The sequence below is a fragment of the Mastigoproctus giganteus genome, chromosome 4 (assembly GCF_048544385.1).
Source record: "Mastigoproctus giganteus isolate SK-2022 chromosome 4, ASM4854438v1, whole genome shotgun sequence".
Taxonomy (NCBI): Eukaryota; Metazoa; Arthropoda; class Arachnida; order Uropygi; family Thelyphonidae; genus Mastigoproctus; species Mastigoproctus giganteus.
The window spans coordinates 231,646,769-231,673,909 of record NC_143578.1 but is presented as its reverse complement, the minus strand read 5'-3'; the positions used below and the strand labels follow the sequence as shown (position 1 = coordinate 231,673,909).

The window sequence follows — 27,141 nt, the reverse complement described above, 5'->3', positions numbered from 1 at the left end:
AAAATAGGATAAATAAATAGCAGATTGAATTTAGTTAAAAATAAAATATAATAACAATAATACATCAGAATAAAATAACACATGACAGTTTTCTTGAATTCAGATTTCCCTGAAATTCTTGCCGTGCCGGAGCGATCTCACATCAATTGATGGTTGTGGAACACACGTGCAGATCTAGGATGCGCCGTCTTTACTTTTTGTCGTCGGCGTCAAAGGACTGAACTAGATGGAGCTTCTGATAAGGGAGGAACCGATCTTTAAAATGTAACCTCGACGGAACAGCAAGAAGCTTGGGAGTGGAGCGGAGTGCTGGTTGAGGGATTCTCCAGCACACAGTGTCCCAAATGTTGGGCACAGATTCTTCCAGCGATCATTTTGATGGTGAAGGTCTTCTTTCGATGGTCATTTTGATGGTCTTCTTTCGTTCATTACGGCTGTTAATCTGGTTAAATTCAGTGCTTTGGCCATTGGTGTTGTGTGAAGTTCTGGTGGGAGATGACACTTCCAGGTAGCCCACTTCAGGAGCCAGTGTTCTGCGGTGATCAATGGTTTGATTGTTGTGTCTGCGGCCGAGCCCCACAACTCTACCCCCATACGGCATACCTCCGAAGATCATCATCCTGATATACGTTCTTATCAGATTGGTATTATGAATATGTAGCAAGCGTTGCTTGGCAATCCACTGTTTCCTGTTGAATTTTGCACAGAGTTCTTCAATGTGATAATGGAATTTTAATTTTCGATCAAAGGTCACACCCAGGTCTTTCTGCTTTTCGACGCAGGGGACCAAGACTCCGTCTATCGCAGGTTGAATTATTGTTGGAGTGGGTTTCAGTGAGAAGACCATGATGGTGTATTTTGCAGGATTGACTTGCAGGTCAAATCTCATGAGGTACTGCTTTATTTCTGATAGTCTTGTTGATGGTTGCTGTTGTGTCTATTGCTTTATCGGTTGATTGTATTTTTTGTTAAGAGCTTCAAGTCATCCGCATATGATGACATGTCTGGTCAGTTGTGTACTAGCAGGTTAATTATGGCTGTGAAAAGAATTCCAGACAGTACCCCCCCCCCCCCCCCTTGCGGCACGCCTGCTCGTGTTTGCCAAGTATACGTCTGCTTTCCTATGGACATTTTGATGGTCCTATTCTGAAGAAGAGATGTCAGAAACTTCAATGATAAGATAAGTCTGTGATAAGATAGAAATTTTGAAGGAGCTTAAGCAAGGCAGGGATGTTGACACTATCGAACGCTGCTTGTAGATCCAGGTATGTGATAGCAATTTATTCTTTCTCCTCAAACGATCCAAGGATGGCATTGGTGGTCATATGCGGATTGCTAATTGTTGATCTGTTCTGCAACGCATAATGAATTTGATGTGGCCTTTGAGGGAGGATGTGTGTGGTAAAAGTTTTCAGTACTGTTTTCTCAAGCAGCTTCAGTAAACACAAGGAGCGACAGATGAGTCTAAAGTGCTTGGCTTCAGTTGGCTGGGACTCCTTTGGGAGTGGCCTGATGGAGTACACATTCCATGCTGGAGGGAAAAATTCTTCTCCTTTTAATGTTATTAAAAATTGTTAAGAGGGGATCAATTAGATATGGACTCAAAACATTTTATTATAAACTGTGGAACTTCGTCAATCCCTGCAGTACCAGTTGCAGGCAATTGATTAATTGCAGATATAAGGTCGTATCTTGTGATTAAGATGGTTGCAAGTGCATCTCTGGGCACATCATTATCAAGCAGAGGAATATCGCTGGACTCGTTACCTCGCTGAAATCGTGCAATAAAGTCCATCCAGACATCAGGATCGAGCTGTGAGGAGAGATCACAATGTTTCTGTTGGTATGATGGGGCACCCTTACATAGTGTGACTTCAACGTGGTGTTTTATGGCTTGAGACTTGAGTCGATTGAAGCTTGCTCGTACTTTAGAGTAAGCAATTCGGTCTGGGATTTGTCCTGTTCTTTGAGGCTGCAAATTTGGAAATTGTGATGAGCCAGCTAGTTAATAGATCCAACGCAAGTTGGCTATTACCCTGCTGAACTGCATTCCAAGGAATTGCAGTGGCTGCTTCAAGGCATTTACTAGTGTTGATTAATTTCAGGCTGGTTATTACCTTTGTGTGGACCCTAGTCGAGACATTGTAGTTTGGAGTCGGAAAAGACACGTTAATTTAAATTGGCATATGATCAGATTGAAAGGCAGTTTCTGCTATTGAATCAAGTTCACAGTCGCTTGATGATAGCACAAGATCAAGATAGTTGTCACCCCTTGTCGGGAGCTGATTGATTAGATAGATTCCTAATGGATGAAGGCTATTTAGCATTCTTGACTGAAGATACACAAGTTGAGTGGATAAGTTGAAGTTTCCACAGATTACATGCCTTGCCGACGGACGAAGCCCATGAATGAGCCAATTAGTTATCTCATCGATGGTTTCAGCATTGGGTACTGGGGATGTATAAATAACTGCAATATCAATGCGGGCTGATTTAAATTGGCATGACGCAATTAGTCCTTCGAACTTATTGGAATGGCTTTTGTAATTCTTTGTTACAACCATGTGTGGTGTTTTATAGATAAGTCCCACTCCACCCCTCTTTTGTCCTGTCGGGATCAAAGAATCATATTATAACCAGCCAAAACTGCAATTGGAAAATCCTCATCATTATGGTCAAGCCAAGTTTCTGTTATGCAAAGCACATCATAATTTTGTGAGAGTAAAAGCTCTTCTACAGTTTCCAGCTTATTACGGATGCTACGGGCATTCTGATAAAAGAGGGCCAGGCTATTACATCTGGGGATCTTCCTTAGTACTGGAGTACTGTTTGCCTCTGTGGTCTGTTTCTTTCTATTCTGGAGATGTCTCTTTGAGATATTCTCACAGGAATTGTGTATTGTCTTCCATCCACGATTTCCGTGCTGTGAGTCAGCTAGTTGGGTTACCTGTACCCTTAATGTGACCATGCAGTATCTCACTGTGCTGCTGATGCCTAGGGCGCCCCTCCGTACCCAGGTGGGAAGGAGCAGCAGTGCATAGCACACGCTTCTAGATTAGACCGGGGTTCGAGCCCGTCACCACCAAATACGGAGGTTGCGGAAAGGTCAGGTGCGGTGGGCCATTCCAGGGAATGGCCACCGCATATCCCGGAGCAATATGGCTTTAGTTGCTAATGCTCCTAAAAACCAAATAACAAGCTGATGCCTTAAGGCGGGGGATAAGTTGATTGAATCAAGATTTTGTATTGGGTTATGTTGCAATCTAAAAGATGAATAGGAAGGCCATTTTGTGGGCAATTAGAATACATCAACAGATAGGTTTAGATTTTCTTTTATGCCATTTTTAACCTGTTTTGTGTTTGTGGAGCTAATCGTGAAATCAACAGGTTCTGCGAGTGAGTTGTTGGTCGACATATGCTGCTTTCCCGCTGGACTGGAGCCAGTTAGTTGGAGCTGTCCCAGTTATGTGATCGTCTGGATCTCTTTTTTATTTGTGTCTGCGGTCCTACCCTTGTCTCTTGTGTTTTGTAATTTTCTTTAGCCATGTTACCTCTGAATGTGTGAGGGGATCGCCTAGCGACAACCTCAGCCCAGGAGTGTGGGCCACAGTCAGTATGATAATGAGCTTCCGTATGGATTTCATGATAGTTTTTAATAAAATAATTGGGATGTCTAGCAGGTATAATTATGGATCCATCAGAGGTTTGTTTTGGTGCTTCGCTTTGGCGAGTGGTGCGTGTTAGACCTGCTATTGAAAGAGCTGGAGGATTTTCACTCTCAACATTACTTTTATCAGTTGCTTCTTTATAGGTTTCTTTCAGATTCCGCATTGGGTTCTTTGTCAGTGCGGCAATGTGGTGGTGTTCAGGTACATCACTTTCTTTTAGTGTCCTCCCATACTGATTGACAGGGGTTATCATTGGACTGCTGCTGTAACTGAATGGTGAGGTTTTGTTCATTTCATTGGTTGGCAGAGAAGAGGCAAACGGAAATGCTATCTCTCGGCCAGGTTTCAGAAGGGTACAGTTCACGGTCATGCTCTTAAATATTAAAGTTGGCTTTTCAGTTGGGATACTTCTTAGAGGATCTCTACGTTTTGCGCCCGTAGGAACTGGTTTTCCGAGAAGAGGTCAGTGACATTTTCAGACATTCTTTCCATCTTGCCTAACATGATCCTTGCATTATCTGTTTGTAGGGCTGTGATGGTTCTCGTGTGCTCGGTGATTATGTTTGTAAGGTTTCTAGATATTAAATCATTGATTACTTGGTCTAGGTTGAAGTTCTGGCTTTCGAGCATACTGGTTTGTGTGCTGGATTCCTTAGATATGATCTTGGTTCCATTGTCTTTAATACAGTCATGAGGAGGTTGAGCAGGGGGTACTGACATCAGTGATGGGGATTTATCGACGTCAGTGGCTAGGACGCTGCCGTCTATTTTCCGTGGATTTACAGATTCATTGTCTACATTGATTACGCTGTTTCTATTACATAGATCGCATGTCCACATTTTTCGCCGTTCTTTATTCAATTTCCATAGCACTGTGGGAGTGCATGGCTTACAAAAACCCCGCTTGCACAGAAGGCAGCTGAGAAATACAATTGATTTCACCTTGCAAATTGCGCAGATACTTTGTTGTCACTTTAATGTTGTGTTCTGTTTCGAAAGCTTTTAAGTTCAGTTTCTACGAAGCGCGTGATCGAAGATAAGGCTATACCAAGAGACGTTCCATTGAGAGAGAGAGAGCTGGAGGCAAAGATTAACTTTACCTCCTTTTACCAGGTTATCCTTGGGAATTAGTGTATTAGGCACACCTTTGACCTTGCCATTCCAACGTAAAGAGAATGGGTTAGCTTAACGTTGTGCTATACACAACACAATAGCCCAGCTTCTATATTCTTAGCAACAGTCTTAAATAAAATTAATATAAAAGATTACCTGGTAACCATCAAGTTCAATAGATGTGATCATCAGCTCCATGACGATGAGACGGACCATTTGACATAAATTTCATACTTGGGAAGATAAGAATCACTTTAAATTGTATATTATACGAAGAGCTCACTTTACAGGCTGTCATACACTGCACGCGCGATCTATTATATTGTATATAATAATAATGGGCCCAGCACTGAACCTTGGAGGACTCCGCTAATAACATTGTTTCAATAATAGCAGGCCAATTTATAACCACTGTCTTCCCCGCTCATGCATCCTTTTAATACTATGTAATATCAGTGTAGATACACCATACTTTACCCATAAATTTGAACTACGTATGTAGTGTAAAGGCATCGTTTATTATTATTATTATTATTATTATTATTATTATTAGCCAATAGGGTACAAGGAAGCCTGAGGCTTATGCTGCACCAGCCAAAAAAAAAAAAAAAAAAAAATTCCCAAGTTACCCCCTGAGAGAGAGAGAGAGAGAGAGAGAGAGAGAGAGAGAGAGAGAGAGAGAGAGGCAGGCATCACCAAGAAAGAGAAGAATGATGATATCCAGCTCAGGACCCTGGGTTTGCCAAGCCCATACTCCCAGATGTGAGCCCCCCGGGTTTTTTTTAAATTATATCTCATATTGTGGGTGCCTTCACAACGAGATAGCTGGTATTGCACTATTTCAAATAAATAACGCTTCTCTAGTAGAGAAGGCTACTGTTATGTATTTTCAGAGGATACCACCACCCAGACGATCGCTTCGAAACTAGTTGGCTTCATCAGTGGGTGGGCAGGTACCCTGGTAATGCAACATGCCATCACTGTTGCGGAGTTATTTCACTGATGATTAAGCCCACTAGCTCATCAAAACTTTTGAACGTCCAGAAATTTTTCTTTTCAGGGGACTAGCTTCCAATAATGTGTCGACTGCTGTAAAAAAAATAATAATAAATAAATAAAATTATTATATTTAAATCTTTTAAAAATTTTACAGCTACAATGGAACCTGAATTATCTGAGTTGAACAGGACCAAGTGTTTCGAATAATCCAAACCAAATTCTTTCTCCTTTTTTATAGGGTTTTGGGTATATTTATTACTTTTCGGTATTGCAATGAAAAATTAAATTACAAGCAATAGAACATTTACTAATGATTACGTGATGTCGATTTAATCGAAAAAAGAACCAATTACCCTCTTTCTATTGAGAAATTAATTTAATTCACTGAAACATTGGTTAACGTGCTGTCATGTGCCGACCTTGATAAATGTTAAGAAAAAGAAAGCCCTTTTCAAGGTTTTTCCAAAAATGATTTTGATGTTTCAAATATACCTTACTTAAACGTCCATCAATACATAATTCTCTGCTGCTGATGGCGTGTCTGTAGCGCTCCTTTCTCGATAACTTTCTGCTTCCCAGGTCGCAAGACCTTGCGCATACACATTCTGATCAATACTTTATTATGGACCTTGTGTTAGTCGTGACGAGAGGGAGAGAATTCTATTTGCCATACAACTGTTGAAGAGAAGCTAGAATGACCTTGACCGGATCGTTTGCTTCTATATCTCGAGTATTGTAAAGAAATAAGGAATTCTTATTTCTGTATTTACCGCATTTACAGTACTGTACTCGTTTCACAAATGGAGCCTTCTGAACAGTTTTATGAGTGAAAGATTATCCACAGAAAGCTGTCAAAGCTAAACAAATGATTTTATTTGCGATTGTAATGTCATTAATTCTTCTTTTTGTATCCTCGAATTTCCCAAATTGTTTCCCTTGCCTTATTCCAAAAATAAATAAAACAAAAATAAACCTTTTTTTTTGTGTTAGCAAAGTACTATTTTTCAAATAAAAAGTGAAAAATTAATCGTGCAACCACGGTTTTAGGAGATGCTCAACTCCTGCATATATGCAACGCCAAATTCGACCTTCAAATGGTTTTGCTGATCCGTTTCTCCTGCAGATGGCGGTACAAGTATAAGAAATGGAGAACTTTGCATATGTGACGCTATCTAAACAAATCTTTGGACGGATATTTTTTTTTAGCGTTTGTATTTGAGTAGCACAACTGTAAATCCCAACCACGGAACGTCTTACCAAATTTAAATTATTATAAAAAGGATAAATCAAAGCAATATTTAATATTTTGCTATCCGTAATAGTAATGTTATGAAATCAGAATATAAATTGCACTGAATCAAATTTTTTTTTTTTTAATTTAATTTAATTAAAAATTTTAAAACAAGTTGATTTATAAATAACTGATAGCTGGGCCAATTCTTGTGGGGGGCAGAGAACCACAGGGGCTCACATCTAGTGAGTATGGGCTTGGCCCACCCAAGGTCCTGAGCTGGATATCATCATTCTTCTCTTTCTTGGTGATTCCCTTCTACTTCTCTCTCTCACACACTTACACACACAGGGTAACTTGGTTTTTTTTTTTTTTTTTTTTTTTTGCCTGGTGCAGCATAAGCCTCAGGCTTCCTTGCACCATATTGCCAATAATAATAATGTGTTTCATGGACCAAGAAAAAGACAATCTTCAATCCAAGGTATTCATGCGTACCCCTCCCAAACATTAATTCTGGCACCCAGACCCTTAGAACTGTGAGAAAAATAAGCCAAATAAGTTTGCTGCTTGTATAAAGCAGTTAACTCATTTGGTGACTTTCTTATAATGCCTACATGAATTGGAACCTGGATGAAATTGATATTTACAGTTCAAAAAATGTTCCAGGGTAGGTGAGATATAATGTGATGATTAACCTTCCATTGTTAACATGGTGTCTGACAGGCTCCACTTTTTAAAATTTTTCTGTTACTGTATTTTATTTATTTATTTTTTACATTTGTAAATGAAATCATTTGTGCTGTACCTTGGCTCACCAGTATTCTCTAACTAGATTTAAAATATTTTCTGCTTTCATTTCGATACATTATGAATTATGAGACCTTAAATTTTTGTTTAGCGTTTTAACAGATAACAGGTGAGCAAAAACATATACCCTCCTTCCATCTCATGGCATCTATGAGATACTGTTAAGTGTCTAATTTTGTCATAGAGCTTTGATTTCTCCACCTAAATGCAAACTGACAGAAATACAGACATGTTGTGTCTGCCAGATGTCACTCGGGCACCTGGGCTTAAGTCTGGGAGATTAGTGACCTTAAATACTGAAAAAAAAAAAAAAAGTGAAACTTTTGTTTTCTCTCATTTATTTTTCTTTGTTTGTTTGTTTTTAATTAAGTTTAGCAAATCATAATAGATCATCATTTTCAATTCAGTAAAGAGGTTGAGTTAATATTTTATCATTAAAGCAAGAGGGGATTACACAGATGCTATTCAAGTGTTCCTATTTAATTAAGAGTGCAAATGTGGTTTTTTATTTATGAAAACCCCAAGCACGAGAGGTATTAGAATCTATAGTACTTAGTACTGTGCATGGGTTAAAACTTAAGAAAATGAAATTGTTGGCACGTAAAATAGACATAAGACATTGTTGGCACGTAAAAAGGTTAAAGTATTAATCAAGGGGAAATAATTATTCTCCGTTATAAAATCAGAATAAAAATTACAAGGTATAACATTTAAAATAAGTTTATTTATAAAAGAACAGCTTATAGCAGAGCAATTTTTGGGTGGAGGAGATGAGAAATGCACCAGGACCAAATCCTAACAAAGTAGAAACCACCCTTGCCACTCTCCACCAAAAATTAAATTTTTATACTCAGAACACTGAACTCTAGGACCACCCATGGCTCATAGGAAGTAGTGAACATGGCAGCTAATTACTTTCCTATTTGCCCATACATAAGAGGTTATAGCAAGAGGTTGTTCGGCTCTCAGAATGATGGCTATTGAGTTGGATATGAATAGGCAGACTATTTGTCAAATTCTGCATCATAAGATTTAGGGATAAGGAAGGGCTGTGCAAAATTTGTACTTCACAGATAAGCAGTAAATGATTTTGTAATAACTGAGAGCAAAGTGGAGAGAAAATTGTCGAAATTAAACATGAGAAAGGCACTGGGATCTATCCAGTTATATTGAAGGAGGCAGCGACGGAAGGTAGCAAACCCTTAGCCATAATTATTAGAGTATTCTTGGACTCGAGGAAGTCCCCATTAACTGGATGTGCAAATGTATCTCAAATTCACAAAAGGGATCAAAGGGTGTCACAAGTAATTAGATCTGTTAATTTGACTTCTGTTTCAGGGAAAATAATGGAGTCACTGGTTAAAGAAGCATTGCAGGATCATCTAGACAAGACAGCAGTAATAATTCAGACAGCATGGGTTTGTCAAGGGGAGGTCTTGTCTAATCAATGTGATCAGAAAGGAACTGGATGCAAAAAATAATTTTGATATCATATACTTGGATTTCAGGAAAGCTTTTGATACTGTTGCACATTGAAGACTAGTGTACAAGTTGGATCAGTATGGTATTAACGGCAAGTTTCTGCTATTGATAGAGAGTTGGTGAGTGGGAGAAGACAGATAATGGTAATCAATAGGCATTGCTCTTGGTGGACTAATGTTATTAGTGTAGTAACCCAGGTGACAGTGTTGGGCCCATCATTGTTTTGTATATTTATCAATGATATTGATGAAGGTATATCAGGCTTAATGCCCAAGTTTGTAGATGATACAAAGGTTGGCAGAGTGGTTAATAACAGTAGACAGTATACTGGTGCAACAGGATCTGGAAAAGTTGGGTAGATGGGCTGAGAAGTGGCAACTGAAGTTTAACATTGACAAATGCAAAGTACTGCATATGGGTAGCAGTAACCCTAGAGAAATGTATCAACTGGGTGGTGTTACACTCAGGGTAATGGAGAACGAAAGAGACCTGGGAGTAATTGTGCAGTCAGATATGAAGTTTTCTGAGTGGTGTAGACATGCTGCCAGAGTTGGCCATGGGGTCTTGTCAATGATATGCAGGAATTTTGCGAGCAGGAATAAGGAGGTGATAATCTCCTTATATTAGGCAATGGTCAGGCCACACCTCGAGTACTACATACAGGTCTGGAAGTCTCATTTTAGGAAGGATATGTAGAGTTGCTAGAATGAGTACAGAGAAGGGCAACAAGACTGAAGGGAACAAAGGTTGTGCTCTTATGAAAAATGGCTTAAGTTCTGTAAATTGCAGCTTCTGGAGACTAGGCACCTGCAAGGTGATCTGATTGAGGTGTAAAAGTCCTTGAATGGATTGAGTAGGCATCAATGCTGATGGGATTCTTCCTCATGCTTAGATTACAAACCTGAGAGGGCATAGATTCAAACTGAGGAAAGACAGTTGTAGAATATTATTGTTATTAATATCCGTATGATATGAGAGAGAGAGAGAGAGAGAGAGAGACAGAGACACACACACCCTGGGTGTGCCAAGCCCATACTCACCACAGAGAAGTTTGCCTTTAGCCAACCTTGTAGTTGATTGTTGAAACAAACTTCCATCTGTTGTTGTGGAAGTTTGATAGCTTAAATAAATTCAAGGAAAACTAGACAAACATTTGGAATGAATGCATCAGTGAAATGAGGTTTTTTTTTTTTTTTTTTTGGGATGATGCTGTATGCGCTTGCTTTCTTGCATCATGTGCCTCTACTAATGCTACTAATCCCCTTTTGAAACTAAAGCAACTCAGCTATAAGTGATCTACAGGCAGCTTCTTGTACTGGTTTGTGATATTAAAGTGCTCCAGCTCCTTGTGATGTCAGTTAAAATTTAAAATATAACAAGTGTTTATTTGTTGTTAAACTTAAGTGTGTTAAAGATTAGAGAACTACATTCTACTAAAGGCTATTGTATCACTTGTAGTTCTCTTGTATTCACTAAGTTTTGCATACTCATAGATGTGATACCAAGCTAAAGTTAGTGTATTGACATGAAGGTGCCCCATCTTGAAATTCATGTTTATAACAACTTGCATTAAGTTCAAAGCATTATGAATATATTTTCATACAAACATTGCTGATATGCTCAATCTGATTTTTTTTTATTGAAAAAAAATTCAAATTCACTGTTTCCTCTAGGCTAGCTCGAAACAGAAATGGCAGTTTTTATAACAGTTGTGATAGCAGTGATAGTGACAATGAAAACAATAATCGACATAATAATCATAGGACCATTAATATAACAGGTGAGTGACTGAGTTCAAGTTTGTTTTTATAACTCTCAAGGATATTTTTCTCTTCTTGTATATGCCTAAATTATTTTGTGATAAATAATATTTAAAAGAAGCTATTTTTGCGCTATTCTAAATTTATAATAACTGAAAAAGGATTTTATTGTAATACCCAAAAGAAAAACATGAACTCCTGTAGTCAAGTGGGGAGTCTGTCACTATATAGTGCTTTTGGAAGAGAGAAAAAATTTTTATCTATGGTTTTGGTTTCTGCATTTGAAACAAAGTATTTTGTTGATGATCCTGCTCAGGTAGCTGACAAGCTGAATGAGTATTTTGTATCTACATTCACACAGAAGAATTCTGTAGGGAAGTGAAGGCCAGAAGTTTATCAAATTTTTACATGGAGCTAAATGATTTTGTAATAATGCAGAGCAAAATGGAGGAGAAATTGTTGAAGTTAAACATGAGAAAGACACGTGGTGTGAATGGGATCTATCCAGTTATATTAAAAGGGGCAGAGCAAAGGAAGTAAGTAAATCCTTAGCCATAATTATGAGAGCAGCCTTGGATTCAGGAGAGGTCCTCATGGACAGGAGATGTACAACTGTATCCCGAATTGACAAAGGGGATCAAAGAGTGACACGAGTAATTACAGACCTGTTAGTTTAACCTACAGACTTGTTAGTGTCTGAATTATTACTGCAGCCTTGTCTAGATGATCCTGCAATGCTTCTTTAACCAGTGATTCCATTATTTTCCCCAGAACAGAAGTTAAACTAACAGGTCTGCAATTACTTGTCACCCTTTGATCTCCATTTGTGAATTGGGGATACATTTGTATGTCTCCAGTCCAGGGACCTCCACTGAGTCCAAGGGTGTCTCATAATTATGGTCAAGGGTTTGCTTACGTCCTTTGCTGCCTCCTTTAATATAACTAAATAGATTCCATGTACCACAGGTGCATTTCTTATATTTAGCTTCAACAATTTCTCCTCCACTTTGCTCTTGATTATTACAAAATCATTTAGTGCCTTGTTAGGCTTTAATAAGCTTCTGTCCTCAATTTACATACAGAATTCTTCTGTGTGAATGTAGATACAAAATACTCATCAGGCAAAATACTCATCCAGTTTGTCAGTTATCTGAGCAGGACCATTAACAATCGAACCATCGATATCAAGTCAACCAATCTAATTCATCCCCTTCCTTCTAGAGTTTATATAAGTAAAGAAGACTTTGCTGTTTTTCTTTGCATCCTTGGCCAAATATTTCTTGCAATCTGCCTTTGCTTGCCTAACCTCCTTTGTGACTTGATTGCAGACCAGCTTATATTTACCTTTAGACTTTTGTGTCGCCTGAATAAATTATATACATCCCATACATTTTTTTCTTCTCTGCCACGAGTCTCATTAGTTGGTGACATCCATTTAGTTCTAAACCTTGAACAGTATTTATTAGTTGATATGAAAAGCCTAATAGCTTGCAAGACTAATTCCTTGAATGCTTCACAATTAGCATTTTCTGTTGGTAACATCATCAGTTGGTCCCACTGTATCGAATTTCAAAACTGCCTGAGACCACTGTAATCACCTTTACGAAAGCAAAAAGCCTTCTCTTTACCCCTGATGGTAGTTACATCTTTAAGTGAATCCCACACCAGTACACTGTGAACACTTCTCTCTCTCTCTCTCTCTCTCTCTCTCTCTCTCTCTCTCTCTCATTGCCTCTTGAACATGCTGCTGTATAAAATTAATCATCCAGTAAATCCAAAAAAGCCTTTCTAGTATGCAATGACCAATCAACAAGTTCCAGTCAATATTTGGGAAGTTAAAATCCCCCATATTCTGAATTACTGTCCCACTTTATTTCTCTATGATTGTTTGTTGTACTCATCAGAGACATTAGGCCTGTAACACACTCCTACTCTTATTTTTGCTTTCTCAGTGCTTACGTTATGCCATGTTGACTCAACCTTGCACTCTTTACCTATGTCAACTGGATGCACTTCCTCAGATTTTGTGTTTCTTAACTACCAGCATAATATCTCATCCTTTCCTATCCCGTCTATCCTTTCTGTTACCTTTGTACTCCCCAAATTCGAATCAGAGATGTGGTGTCAAATCAATATTCACCTTTGATGTCTTGACTAGCACTTCAAATTCATCAAATTTATTTACTATCCTCCTAGCATTGTTATGTATGCAAGTATACATGCACTTGTTCTTATTCTTAGTTACCCTACCAGAGCCCATGTATTTGTTCTATGATGACTCCTAGCAGTCTTTAACATCCCCAGCACTTTGCTTTCCAGTCTGCTACTCATTCTAATAGAAGCAGTGCAAAGATCACTTTCACCTCTGACTGTGGCTGCTGTTAAAATCTTTTAATCTGCGAATCCTTCTCCCCATGACGTCGAACGTGTGCCAGGAATTGGCTGTCCAGGAGGTCCAGGGACAGCTGCTCCCTGGTGGCCTGACATGGATAACACATACTGCAGTATTGTAGTGTGTGTTAATACTATGTCAGGCCCATTGAACAGGGATTATTTCCTCACAGAGACATTAGGTGGAGATAGGCATATGCCTAGGGGGCTGCCATAAACAGGGAACATACACATACATACACATCCCCATGCTAGCATATTTCCAACCCACCTAAAACTTCATCGATAGCATCAGTAAATATTCTTGCATCCTTTCAATTTAAGTATATTCCATCCCTGTAGAAGCAGTCTGTCCTCTTAACTAGCACAGACCACGATGAAAAAAATTCTACCCCATGAGCCTTGCACAATCTCTCCAGGGCCGAATTGATTGACAAGGCTTTTCATCATAAACTCCCTCCTATTGTGTCTGGGCAGAATTATGGACACTTTCAAGTTTAACCTCAACAAAGACTTTTTTTTTTTTTTTGACATTTGCCTGTACTTGTTAAGTAAATCTGCAGTTTTCCTACTCTTAATGTTATTAGTGCCAGTGTGTACAACAGTATCACCTTTTGTGTCCTTAAAAGATGTCTGCTCCATGTCAACAACTTTTGCCTCTGTCAGACCTACTCTGGTCCTATTCCACCTATTCTTTTTTGCACAATATATTTCCCCATCTTCCCGACAATAGAGTCACCGAAAATAACTAACTCCTGTGGGACCAGTGCATTCTACCTTGAAGATTGCCACTTTGTTGCCTGATGCACAAGAGTAAGCTCTGGCATTGAGTTGGGTAGCTGAGAGCTTGGTAGGCCCCCATTAGACCACTGTATCTGAAGGTATATGTTCTTACCATCCAGTATAGTGTTAGAATAAAAATATGATTTAAGTAAATCATTTTAAAATGTTTTTTTGCCCTCTCTTCCCAAAAATATTGACTGTTGCATACGTGCATATCTGCTCAAGATTTTTTTTTTTTTTGTGGACCCACTAAAGGATTAACATAACCTTAATTTAATTATTTTATTTCACTAAGAATTTTATTTGAACCAGGCTAGTATGATTTTTATACACACACACACTCCAGTGAGTTTTACATAGAGAGCCATACTTTCAGGACCTGAAAACAAATAAAAATTTAAAAAATAATAATATATACATATGCCCAAAACTTCCTTGTTTCAGAGTTAGCCTATTTTGTGATACAACAATTATTTATCTTATCTTAAAATGACTGCCTTAATACATGCATCAACATGTCACATCATGGACTACCTGACACATTCAAAAATTCCAAGTATTGTTTATATATACTGACATCATTGTTTTAAAGATTTAAGTATTTCAATGTTGTCGATAGGTATTGCATAAAGGATGGATTTCATTTGACCCATCCCCAGGTATAAATTGAGTGGATTCGGGTCTGGGTAGTGGGCACACCATTCAACAGGACTTTACAGCCTATTCATTTATCAGGGAAATGCTCATGCAAATAGGCTGACTACTCAGCTAAAATGAGGGGAGTGCCATCATACATAAACCACCATTAGACAGCAAGAGGCACTTCATCTAGTAAATTGTGTAAATCATTCCTTGAAATTGGAATGGGTTTCTCTGGTTAGTCTCCCGAGCAAATCAAAAGAACTAATTAAGCAGTTGGCAGTAATTCCTGCCCATATATTAATACTGAATTGGTTATGTTGCTTTGACTGGATGATAGCATACGGATTCTGTTCTGCCTAGTCATGAGTGTTGTGAAATTTAATCACATTATTTCTTATGAAGCCAGCCTCATCAGAAACAACAGAGGGTGGATAATGAGCACACTGTTGTAGGAATCAAGTATGAAAGCTTCTTGTAATCAGCTTCAGGCTTTGTGATACATATAAAGCTGTTTCCATAAAATTCTCCTCACTGTTGCATGTTGTGTTCTATGGTGGCATCCTTTGCATACTGTCACCAGGATTTTACTCCATGCAAAACAGAGTCTGCTCCTCTAGCCTAAGAGTTCTGGTTGGTGTACCACTATGTAGAATTCACTTGTTGAATGATCCCATATCTCCAAGATGCTTTTCCATTATCTGAAAGCTCTTTTTATGCGGCAGACAATCATTCGGAAACTTTTCTGCATGCAGATGCCTTGCTGTGGCCACATTACACTTTCAAGTCCACACATGATATATTTTTGCTATTTCTTGGTTTGAATAAGTCTATTTTTACTTCAACTATACCTATCACTTAAATGGTACAAAAAAGCACCCCCCCCCCCTACAACTGAGCAACACTTTGAAATGACTTTATGATAAGAAGTTATGATTACAAACAGTAAAATATGGAAAAAAAAATTAATTTAAAAAAATATTTTCAGTCTGTGGAACACCATAATAGCATCAATTCTTATACCCTTACCTACACTGTTTGTTTACTCTCAAAGTAGCAGATTTTTTTTTTTTTTTTTTACCAGATAATTTTTGGAACACACAAAATAGCCGTAGCTCTGAAACAAAGTAATTTCAGACACTTGTTTATATAAACTCTTTTTTGTCATTGTTTCAGGTCTTGAACTGATTCCAAAAATGTGGCCTACATGTTATGAAACACTGTGTGCACTTTTGACAACAGTCAACTTTGGAAATAGTGCATTAGTTCATATATGGCATACTTATTCATGTAGTCTTTTGTGTATTATGTATGGAATGCAACACTGGTGATGTGTGTGTGTGTGTGTGTGTGGATGGTTTTTGTATTTCTGTATCCTTGATATGCTTAGAAAAGAAAAAAAAAACTATTTTGATTTGAATATTGATGTTTGCCAAAAATGTAAAATATTTAATTACATAGTTTAAGTGACAATACAGTACTCTAGTAGAGTACTGTATTGTCACTTAAAAAGTATAAAATTTTTATAAATGTAAATTATATTTTATTATTAAAAATATTAATAATTATTTTGTATGGTTAAAAAGAGAATTATGTGGCTGTTTTGAGCCTATTTCCTTTTATTTTTTTTAAAGATCTGGAAAAGTGGCAACCATATTGTCAGATCACATTAAAAAGCACCAAAGAGGTAAGTAAAACATTGGATGTTATCATCATTGTTAATCATTATTAGCTTGCCTCATAATTTATATTTATTATGCTTTCTGTTTATAAAGCAGGTTGCTATTCTGGTAGATTTGTTTGCCATTTAATAGTAACAATGCTATACCACTACAAAGTAGTTTGAAATTTAGAAATTCTAAATTGTTTTTATTCATTTAATTTATTATTGATTATAACTAACTGGCCTGGCTGATAAAACCAAGTTACAAACAAAGGTTAATATGATTTGCTTCTGACTTGAAACAAATTAAGAGCCTAATATCTTAGGTTATTACTACCTTTTATAACATAATTCCTACAATTTCACACTTGCTGTATCACAAAAATTTGTGTTGCTCACTGTTAATTTTATTTCTCTATTTTCAGTTTTGGTGTCCTTGATTATTTAAGTATTTTCATAATTTATTTTAATTTCTGGCTTGCTTTTTATTCTGAGTTAGACTTCATTTTGTGTTTGTATCATGTTTAGACTTATCAATTGGTTCTGGTCAATGGTGAAATTTGCAGTTTTTCTTTTAGTCTGCTCAAAGTTGTTTCCTGCCTGGCGATTAATTAGCATTTAAGGAATTGATGGTGGATATTTGAAGTTGAGACTGTTTGTGAAGAGCAAGGTTCTTCAAACTGGTGGAATGTTATTTGCCATCATCAGAAAAAATATGGATAAGATTTCCAATCAGTAGAAAGTCATTAATATATAAGTGGAAAAGAGTGGGGAAAAAAGATTTGAACTTTGGGGAATATCTGCATTAGTGGAGAAGTTAACGGCAGAGAGTCATCTACCATCACTCACAGTGTTGTTGGTAAATGGTGCTCTGATTTTCCAGTTGTGTATCTAGTTTTTTCTCTGACTGCTCATTTAGAGCAGTCAGAGAAAAACTAGATGCCCAACTGAAAAAACATTCGGCAATCATAAGATGGGAGCTTATGTAGAAAACTTTTATGCCAGATTCCATCAAAAACTTTAAAACTGTCAAAGTGCAACTGGTGAGTTTCACCAAACTTTCACATTGAATTTATCTTCAGCTGACGTATCGCCGGGAGATCAACACTGATTGAATCCATACTGGTGGCCATTAATCAGATGGAATGTGCAAGATAGTATCCTCTGTCTCTCCACTCTCCATTATTTTTGATTGAATAGAGTGAATTCAGTGAGGCAATAATTGGATGAAAGGGATTTGTTACCACTTTTTAGGTATTGGCCTTATATATAAAAATTTTCAATCACAAAGAAACTTAAAAGTGGGATGCTAGTAAATTAATGGTCTCTTTAGCTCAGGATGCATTAAAATCATCAGGTTGTAACAGAGGTGGTAGTATAGGCAGACAGAAGTTGTGGCCAATAGCTTTGTCAAGAGACCAGAATGCTTGACTAGCATTTGTAAGAAAAAGCTTGCACACTAGCAAGACTTGTGGATTTATTGGATGACTATTTTCTACAGCAACATGTTCGAGAGGCAATCAGAGGGAGTAATACTCATCTGATTATCAGCAGTGATTCTTCATAGGTTAAGAATCTGCAGATAAAAGAACCACTAGGTGGCATTGATCAGTTTATGGATATGGAATTTACTTAAAGACGTAATTACTATCAGGGGGAAGGGTTTTTGCTTTTGTAAAGGTGACTACAGTGGTCTCAGAATTTTTTTTTTTTTTTAAATTCTGTACGGTGGGATCAACTGATGATGTTACCAATGTTGAATTCTAAATGGGAACCCTTCAGGGACTTAATCTTGGAGAGTACTAGGCTTTTCATACTTACTAAGAAATACTGTTCAAGGTTTAGGCTAAAGGATATCAGATGAATTAATGTGGCTAGTGGTAGAGAAGAAAAATGCATGGGATGCATATAAATTATCAGACAATACAGAAGCCTATGTAGATATAAGCTAGTCTGTAATCAAGTCACAAAAGAGGTTAGGCAGATGAAGACAGATTATGAGAAATCTTTGGCAAAGGATGCAAAGAAAAACAGCAAAGACTTCTTTACTTATATGAACTCTAAAAGGAAGGGGATGAACCAGATTGGTCCACTTGATTCAATAGCTTGACTGTAGATGATCATTCTCAGATGGCTGCCAAACTAAATGAGTGTTTTGCATCTACATTTGCACATGAGGAGTTATTCAAGGAGGAGAGAGCCAGATGTTTATCAAACTCTAACAGGGAGCTAAGTTATTTTGTAATAACTGAGAGCAAAGTGAAGGAGAAATTGAAGTTAAACATAAGGAAGGCACCTAGGATGGATGGGATCTATCCATTTATATTAAAGGAGGCAGCAAAGGAAATAAGCAAACCCCTAGCCATAATTATGAAAGCTTCCTTGGACTCGGGGCAGTCCTAATGGAGTGGAGAAGTGCTACTGTGTCCCCAGTTCACAAAGGGGATCATAGGGTGACATAGGTAATTACAGACTTGTTAGTCTAACTTCTGTTCCAGGGAAAATAATGGAATCACTGGTTAAGGAAGCGATGCAGGATCATCATATCCAATCAAATTTGATTGGATACGATAATGTGGTCACAAAGGAATTGGATGGAAAGAATAATTTTGATATCATATACTTGGATTTTTGGAAAGCTTTTGATACTGTGGAACATGGAAGACTACTGTCCAAATTGGAGCAGTATGGTATTAAGGGCAAGTTGTTACAATGGATGAAAGGATGGTTGAGTGGGAGAAGACAGAGTGGTTATCGATCGATACTGCTCTTAGCATTAGCATTAGTAGAGGCATATGATGCAAGAAAGCAAGCTTATTCAGCATCAGCCAAAAAAAAAAAAAAAAAAAAACACACACCACTCCCATTTCACCCCTCCGTTCATTCGAAATACCTGTCCAGTTGAGCTTTAAATTTGTTTAGGCTATCAACTTCAACAACAAGTGATGGAAGTCGGTTCCACCAACCAACCACCCGCTGGCCAAAGGCAAATTTCTGCACATCTATCCGACATCTGTCCTTTCTCAATTCGAATTTATGCCCTCTGAGGTGATTATTCTGAGCAAGATGAAGAATCCCATTGGCATTGAGCATGCTCAAACCATTCAAAGCCTTATACACCTCTATCAGATCACCTCGCCGGTGCCTAGTCTCCAGACTCTGTAATTTGCAAAACTTAAGCTCTTTCTTCGTAAGAGCAACCCTTTGTTCCATTCACTAATCTTGTTGCCCTTCTCTGTACCCGTTCCAGCAGCTCTACATCCTTCTTGAAATGAGGCCTCCAGACCTGTATACAGTATTCAAGATGTGGCCTAACCATTGCCTTATACAAGGGAATAATCACCTCCTTATCCCTGCTAGAAAAATTCCTGTATATCATTGACAAGACACCATGAGCTACTCTTGCAGCTCGTCTGCACTGCTCAGAGAACTTCATATCTGTCTGCACAATTACCTCCAGGTCCTTTTCATTCTCCACCACTCTCAGTGTAGTACCGCAGAGTTGATACGTTGCTCTGGGGTTACTGTTTCCCATATGTAGTACTTTACATTTGTCAATGTTAAACTTCATTTGCCACCTCTCAGCCCATCTGTTCAACCTTTCCAGATCCTGTTGCAGCAGTATAGTGTCAGTAGTGTCCTTAACAACCCTGCCAACCTTTGTATCATCTGCAAACTTGGACATTAAACTTTATATCCCATCATCAATATCATTCATAAACACCGAAAACAACAACGGACCCAACACTGAACCCTGAGGAACTCCACTAATAACATTAGTCCACGTTGAGCAGTGTCCATTGATTACCACTCTCTGTCTTCTGCCACTCAACCATCCCCTTATCCATAGCAGCAATTTGCCTCCAATGCCACACTGCTCCAATTTGTGCAGCAGTCTTCCATGTGCAGCAGTATCAAAAGCCTTTCTAAGATCCAAATATATAATATCAAAGTTATTCCCTGCATCCAGTTCTTTTGTGACTACATCATAGTATCCAATCAAATTGGTCAGGCAAGACCTGCCCTTAACAAAACCATGCTGCATCTGAGCTATAACTGAATTCTTGTCTAGATGATCCTGCAGTGCTTCTTTAACCAGTGCCTCCATTAATTTACCTGGAACAGAAGTTAAACTAACAGGTCTATAATTACTTGTGTCAGCCTTTGATCCTCCTTTGTGAATTGGGGTTACATTTGCACATCTCCAGTCTATGGGTACCTCCCCTGAGTCCAAAGAAGCTCTCATAATTATGGCTAGGGGTTTGCATACTTCCTTTGCTGCCTCCTTTAATATAACTGGATAGATCCCATCCACCCCAGGTGCCTTTTTTATGTTTATCCTCAACAATCTCTCCTCCACTTTCCTCTCAGTTATTACAAAATCATCCAGCTCACTGCCAACGTTTACTTTACCTACATCATTCTCCTTCCCGAATAACTCCTCATGCGTGAATGTAGATGCAAAATACTCGTTTAGATTGTTAGCCACCTGAGCAGGATCCTCAACTGTTGAACCATCAATATCCAGTGGACCAATCTGATTCATCCCTTTCCTTCTCGAGTTCAAATATGTAAAGAACTCTTTTCTGTTTTTCTTTGCATCCTTTGCCAAGGATTTTTCGTAGTCTGCATTTGCCTGCCTAATCTTCTTTGTGACTTGATTACAGACCAACTTATATCTATCATAGGCTTCCATGTCACCCATTAATTTGTATGTATCCCATGCATTTTTCTTCTCTGCCACATGTCTCATTAGTTCATCTGACAACCATTTAGCCCTAAACCTTGAACAATATTTCTTAGTTGATATGTAAAGCCTGGTAGCCTCCAAGATTAGTTCCTTGAATGCTTCCCATTTTGAGTTTGCTGTTGGTAACATCATCAGTTGGTCCCACTGTATAGAATTTAAATACTGTCTCAGACCATCATAGTCGACTTTACGTAGACGATATATCCACAGGTGTACATACCTGGCTCATTCTCTTTACAAGGGCCTAAATTACCAAACTCGCCTACCTCCACTTCAACCTGCACTCATGACCTTCTTTCTCCCCTTTGGCCACACCACACCACACCACACAGAATGCTCTTTTCTCTCAATTTTTCTCTCCCCGAACTTCACTCTTCCCATCAAGTTTGGTACGCCTCCCCCAACCAATCCTTCCCCTCTGTTTAAATTTACGTTCCTTTCCATTTACCAACACAATTCTCCCAAGCTGTCTCCCTAGCGTGCAAACCAACCCTTTTCTCGAACTTTCTTATTTTTTTCTCACAGGTAGTATGACCCTTTCATGTCCACCGGCAACCTCGAAAAACACTCATTCTCGTTTCACACCTTTCTCTCTAAAAGTATCCCAACACCCAAAAATCAGTCAGCCTGACGCAGTTTTTAATTTGACGTGAAAACTGGACATCCACACATTTCCTGTTTCGGCTCCAACGGTGTCATAAATCAAAGGAGGCACCTTGCATAATCCCACTTTGCATCTTATTGTTCTTCCTTAAGCAACCCCTTCACGCCTGTTCTCAAATGGCACCCCTTTACTTAGTCCTGCTGTCTCTGTTTGCTCTCTCATATTATTTTAATTATTGCTCTCTCATATAATTTTAATTACTTGTTTACTTGTATTGAGAATTGAGAATAGTAGCAAAGCACCCCTTTGCTACTATTCTCAGTTCTCACGCTTAAACTATCCCATCACTAAACCTAGCATTCTTCAAACTTTAACATTTACTTCTAGCAAAACAACTATTTTTATTTTAAATTTGTAAGATTTTACATCTTACATTGTCAAGTAGGCAAGCTTATAGTGTACGCTGCTTACTAGTGCCTACAGCCTACTTCAAATAAAGTGTCCGGTTATTTTTATTATGGCTCATTTCGAGGAAATACAAAACGATTGAATTTACGTGCCGACAAAAGATTTCTGGAGAGTGATTTAACTTATATTTATTTAGTATTTAGTAAACTTTGCCGATACTTACCAGTGAAGAAACAAAGCACCTGAACAATCCACTACACCAAATGAATGACTATATCCTCAAAAAGGCCTCTGAGGTTGGGAGAATAGTTCATATCACAAATTTAAATAAATACACCAACCGTTTTGATTAAAATAGTTTAATACTGTTAAAATATAAATATAATAAAATGTACCAAGCGATACAGTGGATACTGTAAAAATTTATTACGAAAATGTTAAAATACGAAAATTAAAAGCGATTAAAACAATGATTGCAGCTTTCGGGGGCATCCGCCTCCTTTCTCAACAACAATGCTACTTGGGCAACACATCCTTTAGTATCAGGTTCACGGCACCCGTGGCTGACCAGGCGCATGTTCAGTATTACTTTCACGTGCGCCAGAACTGGAAGTGGCTCGAGAATGTGGAAACATGAAGTGCTCATCTCTTGCAAGGACTACAGTTTCCAAAATGGGGTGGAGCCGAACACCCCTATCCCCATTCATGCTACTGTTTTCAGACAAGCCAATCCACAAACTCTCCAACCACTTATGGTCCCAGAACCTGTGCGCCCGGTCAAGGATGACAGCATTCTCGGGGGAGATTTGGTGCCGTTTTTCCCAATAATGCTCAGCAATCGCGGACTTATTGAACTCTGTGGTCTGTATGGCTCTCACGTGTCCCCCAGATGGTCTTTTAGTTGCCATCCTGTCTTCCCCCACATAACACTCCCCACAATCTGGGCATCTGATCTCATATATAACCCCACTACTAGAGTCCCTAGTAATGGGGTCTTCAACCTGTGACATTATCAAAGATAGTGTGGAATTTGTGAGTTTTGTAAAGAACCAAAATGTAGAAGAGAATGAGGTAATGATGTCGTTAGATGTAATATTATTATTTACTTGTATCCCCATAGTACATGGGGTGGAATGTGTAAAGTTAGCCCTGCAGAAAGATGATACCTTAAGTGCCAGATCTCATTTAAGTTTGGAGGATATATGTTATGCCTCTCTAGTACCACCTTAGTATTTCAAGGTGTAATGTACAAGCAGGTTCACGGCACAGCTATGGGTTCTCCGATTAGTGCAATTGTCGCAAACCTAGCAATGGAAGAATTAGAGAATAGTATTTTTGCAAACTCTGAGTTCCCTATGCGTAGGTGGAAAAGATACGTGGATGACACGTTCACTGTGGTACAGAAGGGGAGAGAGGAGGATGTTGTTAGTTTTCTCAATGGTTTCTCTCCTTTCATACAGTTTACCTCAGAGGTAGAAGTGAATGGTACCCACCCATTCCTGGATGTAATGGTGTACATGTTCGTGTCAGACGGCACCTGGGATTTCTCCCATCTCCGCGACTGTGGGAGAAGACAGAGGTAATCAATTGTCAGTGCTCATCGTGGACTAATGTTATTAGGGGAGTTCCTCAGAGTTCAGTGTTGGGTCCATTGTCGTTTTCTGTATTTATAAATGATATTGATGATGGTATACAAAGCTTAATGTCCAAGTTTGCAGATGATACAAAGGTTGGCAGGGTTGTTAAGGACACTAATGACAGTAAGCTGCTGAAACAGGATCTAGAAAAGTTGAGCAGATGGGATGAGAGGTGGAAAATGAAGTTTTTAACATTCACAAATGTAAAGTACTATATATGGGAAGCAGTAACTGCAGAGTAACGTATTAACTCTGTGGTACTACACTGACAGTGGTAGAGAACAAAAAGGAGCTGGGGGTAATTGTGCAGGCAGACATGAAGTTTTCTGAGCAGTGCAGACAGTCTGCAAGAGTAGCTCATGGTGTCTTGTCAATGATATACAGGAATTGTTCTAGCAGGGATAAGGAGGTGATTATCCCCTTTGTATAAGGCAATGGTCAGGCCACACCTCGAGTACTGTATACAGGTCTGGAAACGTCATTTTAAGAACGATGTAGAGCTGTTGGAATGAGTACAGAGAAGGGCAACAAGATTAGTGAATGGAACAAAGAGTTGCTCTTATGAAGAAAGGCTTAAGTTTTGCAAATTACAGTGTCTGGAGACTAGGCACCTGCAAGGTGATCTGATTGAAGTGTATAAAGCCTTGAATGGTTTGAGCATGCTCAATGCCAATGGGATTCTTCCTCTTGCTTAGAATAATCACCTGAGAGGCTATAAATTCAAATTGAGGAAAGACAGACGTAGGATAGATGTACGGAAGCTTGCCTTTAGCTAGTGGGTAATTGGTTGGTGGAACAGACTTCTGTCATTTGTTGTGGAAGTTGATAGCCTAAATAAATTTATGGCTGAGCTGGACAGGTATTTGGAACAAACGGAACGGTGAAATGGGAGAGCATAAGTTTGCTTTCTTGAATCATGTGCCTCTACTAATGTTTGTGGGGCGATCAGGAATGGAGAATGTCATTGTGTGTGCACGACGTAAGGAGTGGGGAAATTAGGCACCAACTCGGCATTGTTATGGGTCTATTTGAGAACTTGAAGGACAGGGGTGGGGGATGCCCTCGAAGGATTTAAATTGAGAGGCTTATCAAGCTCTCAGCTGCCCACATCAATGCCAGAACTTGAACATCATGCAACACAGTGGCAATACCCAAGGCAGAATGTGCTGGTCCCAAAGGTACTATTTGTTGTTGGTGACTCTATATCAGCGAAATAGGGAACATATTGTGCAAAAAGGATAGATGGAACAGGACCAGGATGCTGTTTTTCTTTGCATCCTTTGCCAAAGATTTCTCGTAATCTGCCTTTGCCTGCCTAACCTCCTTTCTAACTTGGTACAGACCAGTTTATATCTATCATAGGCTTCTCTATTACATGTTAATTTATATGTATCCCATGCATTTCTGTTCTCTGTCACATCTATAATTAGTTCATCTGACATCCATTTAGGCCTATATCTTGAACAATATTTCTTAGTTGGTATGAAAAGCCTAGTAGCTCCCAAGAGTAATTCTTTGAAAGCTTCCCATTTTGAATTTACTGTTGGTAACATCAGTTGATTCCACCATATAGAATTTAAATGTCACAGACCACCTTTACGAAAGCAAAAACCCTTCCCTTTACCCTTGATGGTAGTTACCTCTTTGAGTAAATCCCACTTCAACACACTATGATCACTGCCACCTAGTGGTTCCTTTTTTGCAGATTCTTGATGCATGAAGAATCACTACTGATAATCAGATCAAGAGTATTACTCCCTCTAGTTGCCTCCTGAACATGCTGCTGTAGAAAACAATCATCCAATAAATCCACAAAAGCCTTACTAGTGTGTGAGTGACCAACCCACAAATTCCAGTCAATATTCGGGAAATTAAAATTCCCCATTATAAGGCACTCTAATTTACTGGCCCACTATTTCTCTGCATAATTGCTCATTATACTCATCAGATTCATTAGGCCTATAACACACACCTATTCTCATTTTTCCTTTCCCAGTGCTTATGTCACACCAAACAGACTCAACATTGCATTGTCCACTAACACCAATTAGATGCACTTCCTTAGAGTTTGTGTTTCTTAACTAACAGCATAACCCCTCCTCCCTTCCTGTCCTGTCTATCCTTTCTGTACACATTGTACTCCCCAAATTCCAGTTCTGCTCTGCTTATGTCTGTGTGACACCATTTCTCTGATATTCCAACAATATCTGCCTTTGATGTCTTGACTAGCACTTCAAGCTCATGAAATTTATTAACTATACTCATAGCATTGGTGTACATGCAAGTATACATGCACCAATTTCTACTCTTAGTTACCCTAACACAGCCCATGTATTTACTTGTTCCACTATGACTCCCAGAAGTCCTGGAAATTCCCATTGCCTTGCTTTCCAGGCTGCTGCTCAATTGCATTTCAATAGCATAAGAATCACTTTTACCTCTGCCAATGGCTACTGTTAATCTATTAGTTCGTGTATCGCCCCCCCCCCCCAAGCTAGCAGTTTTCCGATCCACCTAACTCTGCTTCGATAGCGTCAGCAAATATTCTTGCACCCTTTCTATTTAAGTGTATCCCATCCCTGTAGAAGCATTCTCTCCTGTTAAAAAGCACAGACCAAACTGATTTAAAAAAATTCTACCTCTTGATCTTTGTACAATCTCTCCAGGACCGAATTGATCGACAAACCTCTCATAATATAGTCTCTCCTATTGTGTCTGGGCAGAATTGCAGACACTTTCAAATTCAACCCTAATTCAATGCTTTTTTTTAAGTGACCTGTACTTGTTAAGTAATTCTGCCGGTCTCCTACTCTTAATATCATTAGTGCCAACATGTAAAACAATATCACCCTTTGTGCTCTTAAATGATGATATCTGCCCTACAACGTCATCAACTTTTGTTCCTGGCAGACATACCCTGGTTCTGTTCCATCTATCCTTTTTACACAATATGTTCCCCATTTCCCTGATAAGAGTCATCTACAACAACTAGTTCCTTTGGGACCAGCGCATTCTGCCTTGGGTGTTATCGCTGCATCGCGTGATGTTCAAGTGGAAGCTGTGGCATTGATGTGGGTAGCTGAGAGCTTGATGGGCCCCTCAATTGAAATCCTTCGAGGGCATTCCCCCTGTCCTTCAAGCTCTCTCATATAAGCCCATAAGAATGCCGAGTTGGCAACCGATTTCCTTGCACTCCTTACACACAA

General features: G+C 38.7%; 1 protein-coding gene across 2 annotated transcripts in view; it reads left to right on the top strand.

The window, feature by feature from the left end:
- The window catches only part of LOC150087479 (F-box only protein 32), a 178,005-nt gene that overhangs the window by 87,279 nt on the left and 63,585 nt on the right, over positions 1-27,141 (top strand). For both annotated transcript variants that reach the window (XM_090372097.1, XM_090372096.1), the window contains exons 2-3: positions 10,974-11,080; positions 16,508-16,560. In XM_090372097.1, the coding sequence (XP_090228223.1) occupies positions 10,974-11,080; positions 16,508-16,560 (160 nt within the window). The remainder of the gene's footprint in view (positions 1-10,973; positions 11,081-16,507; positions 16,561-27,141) is intronic.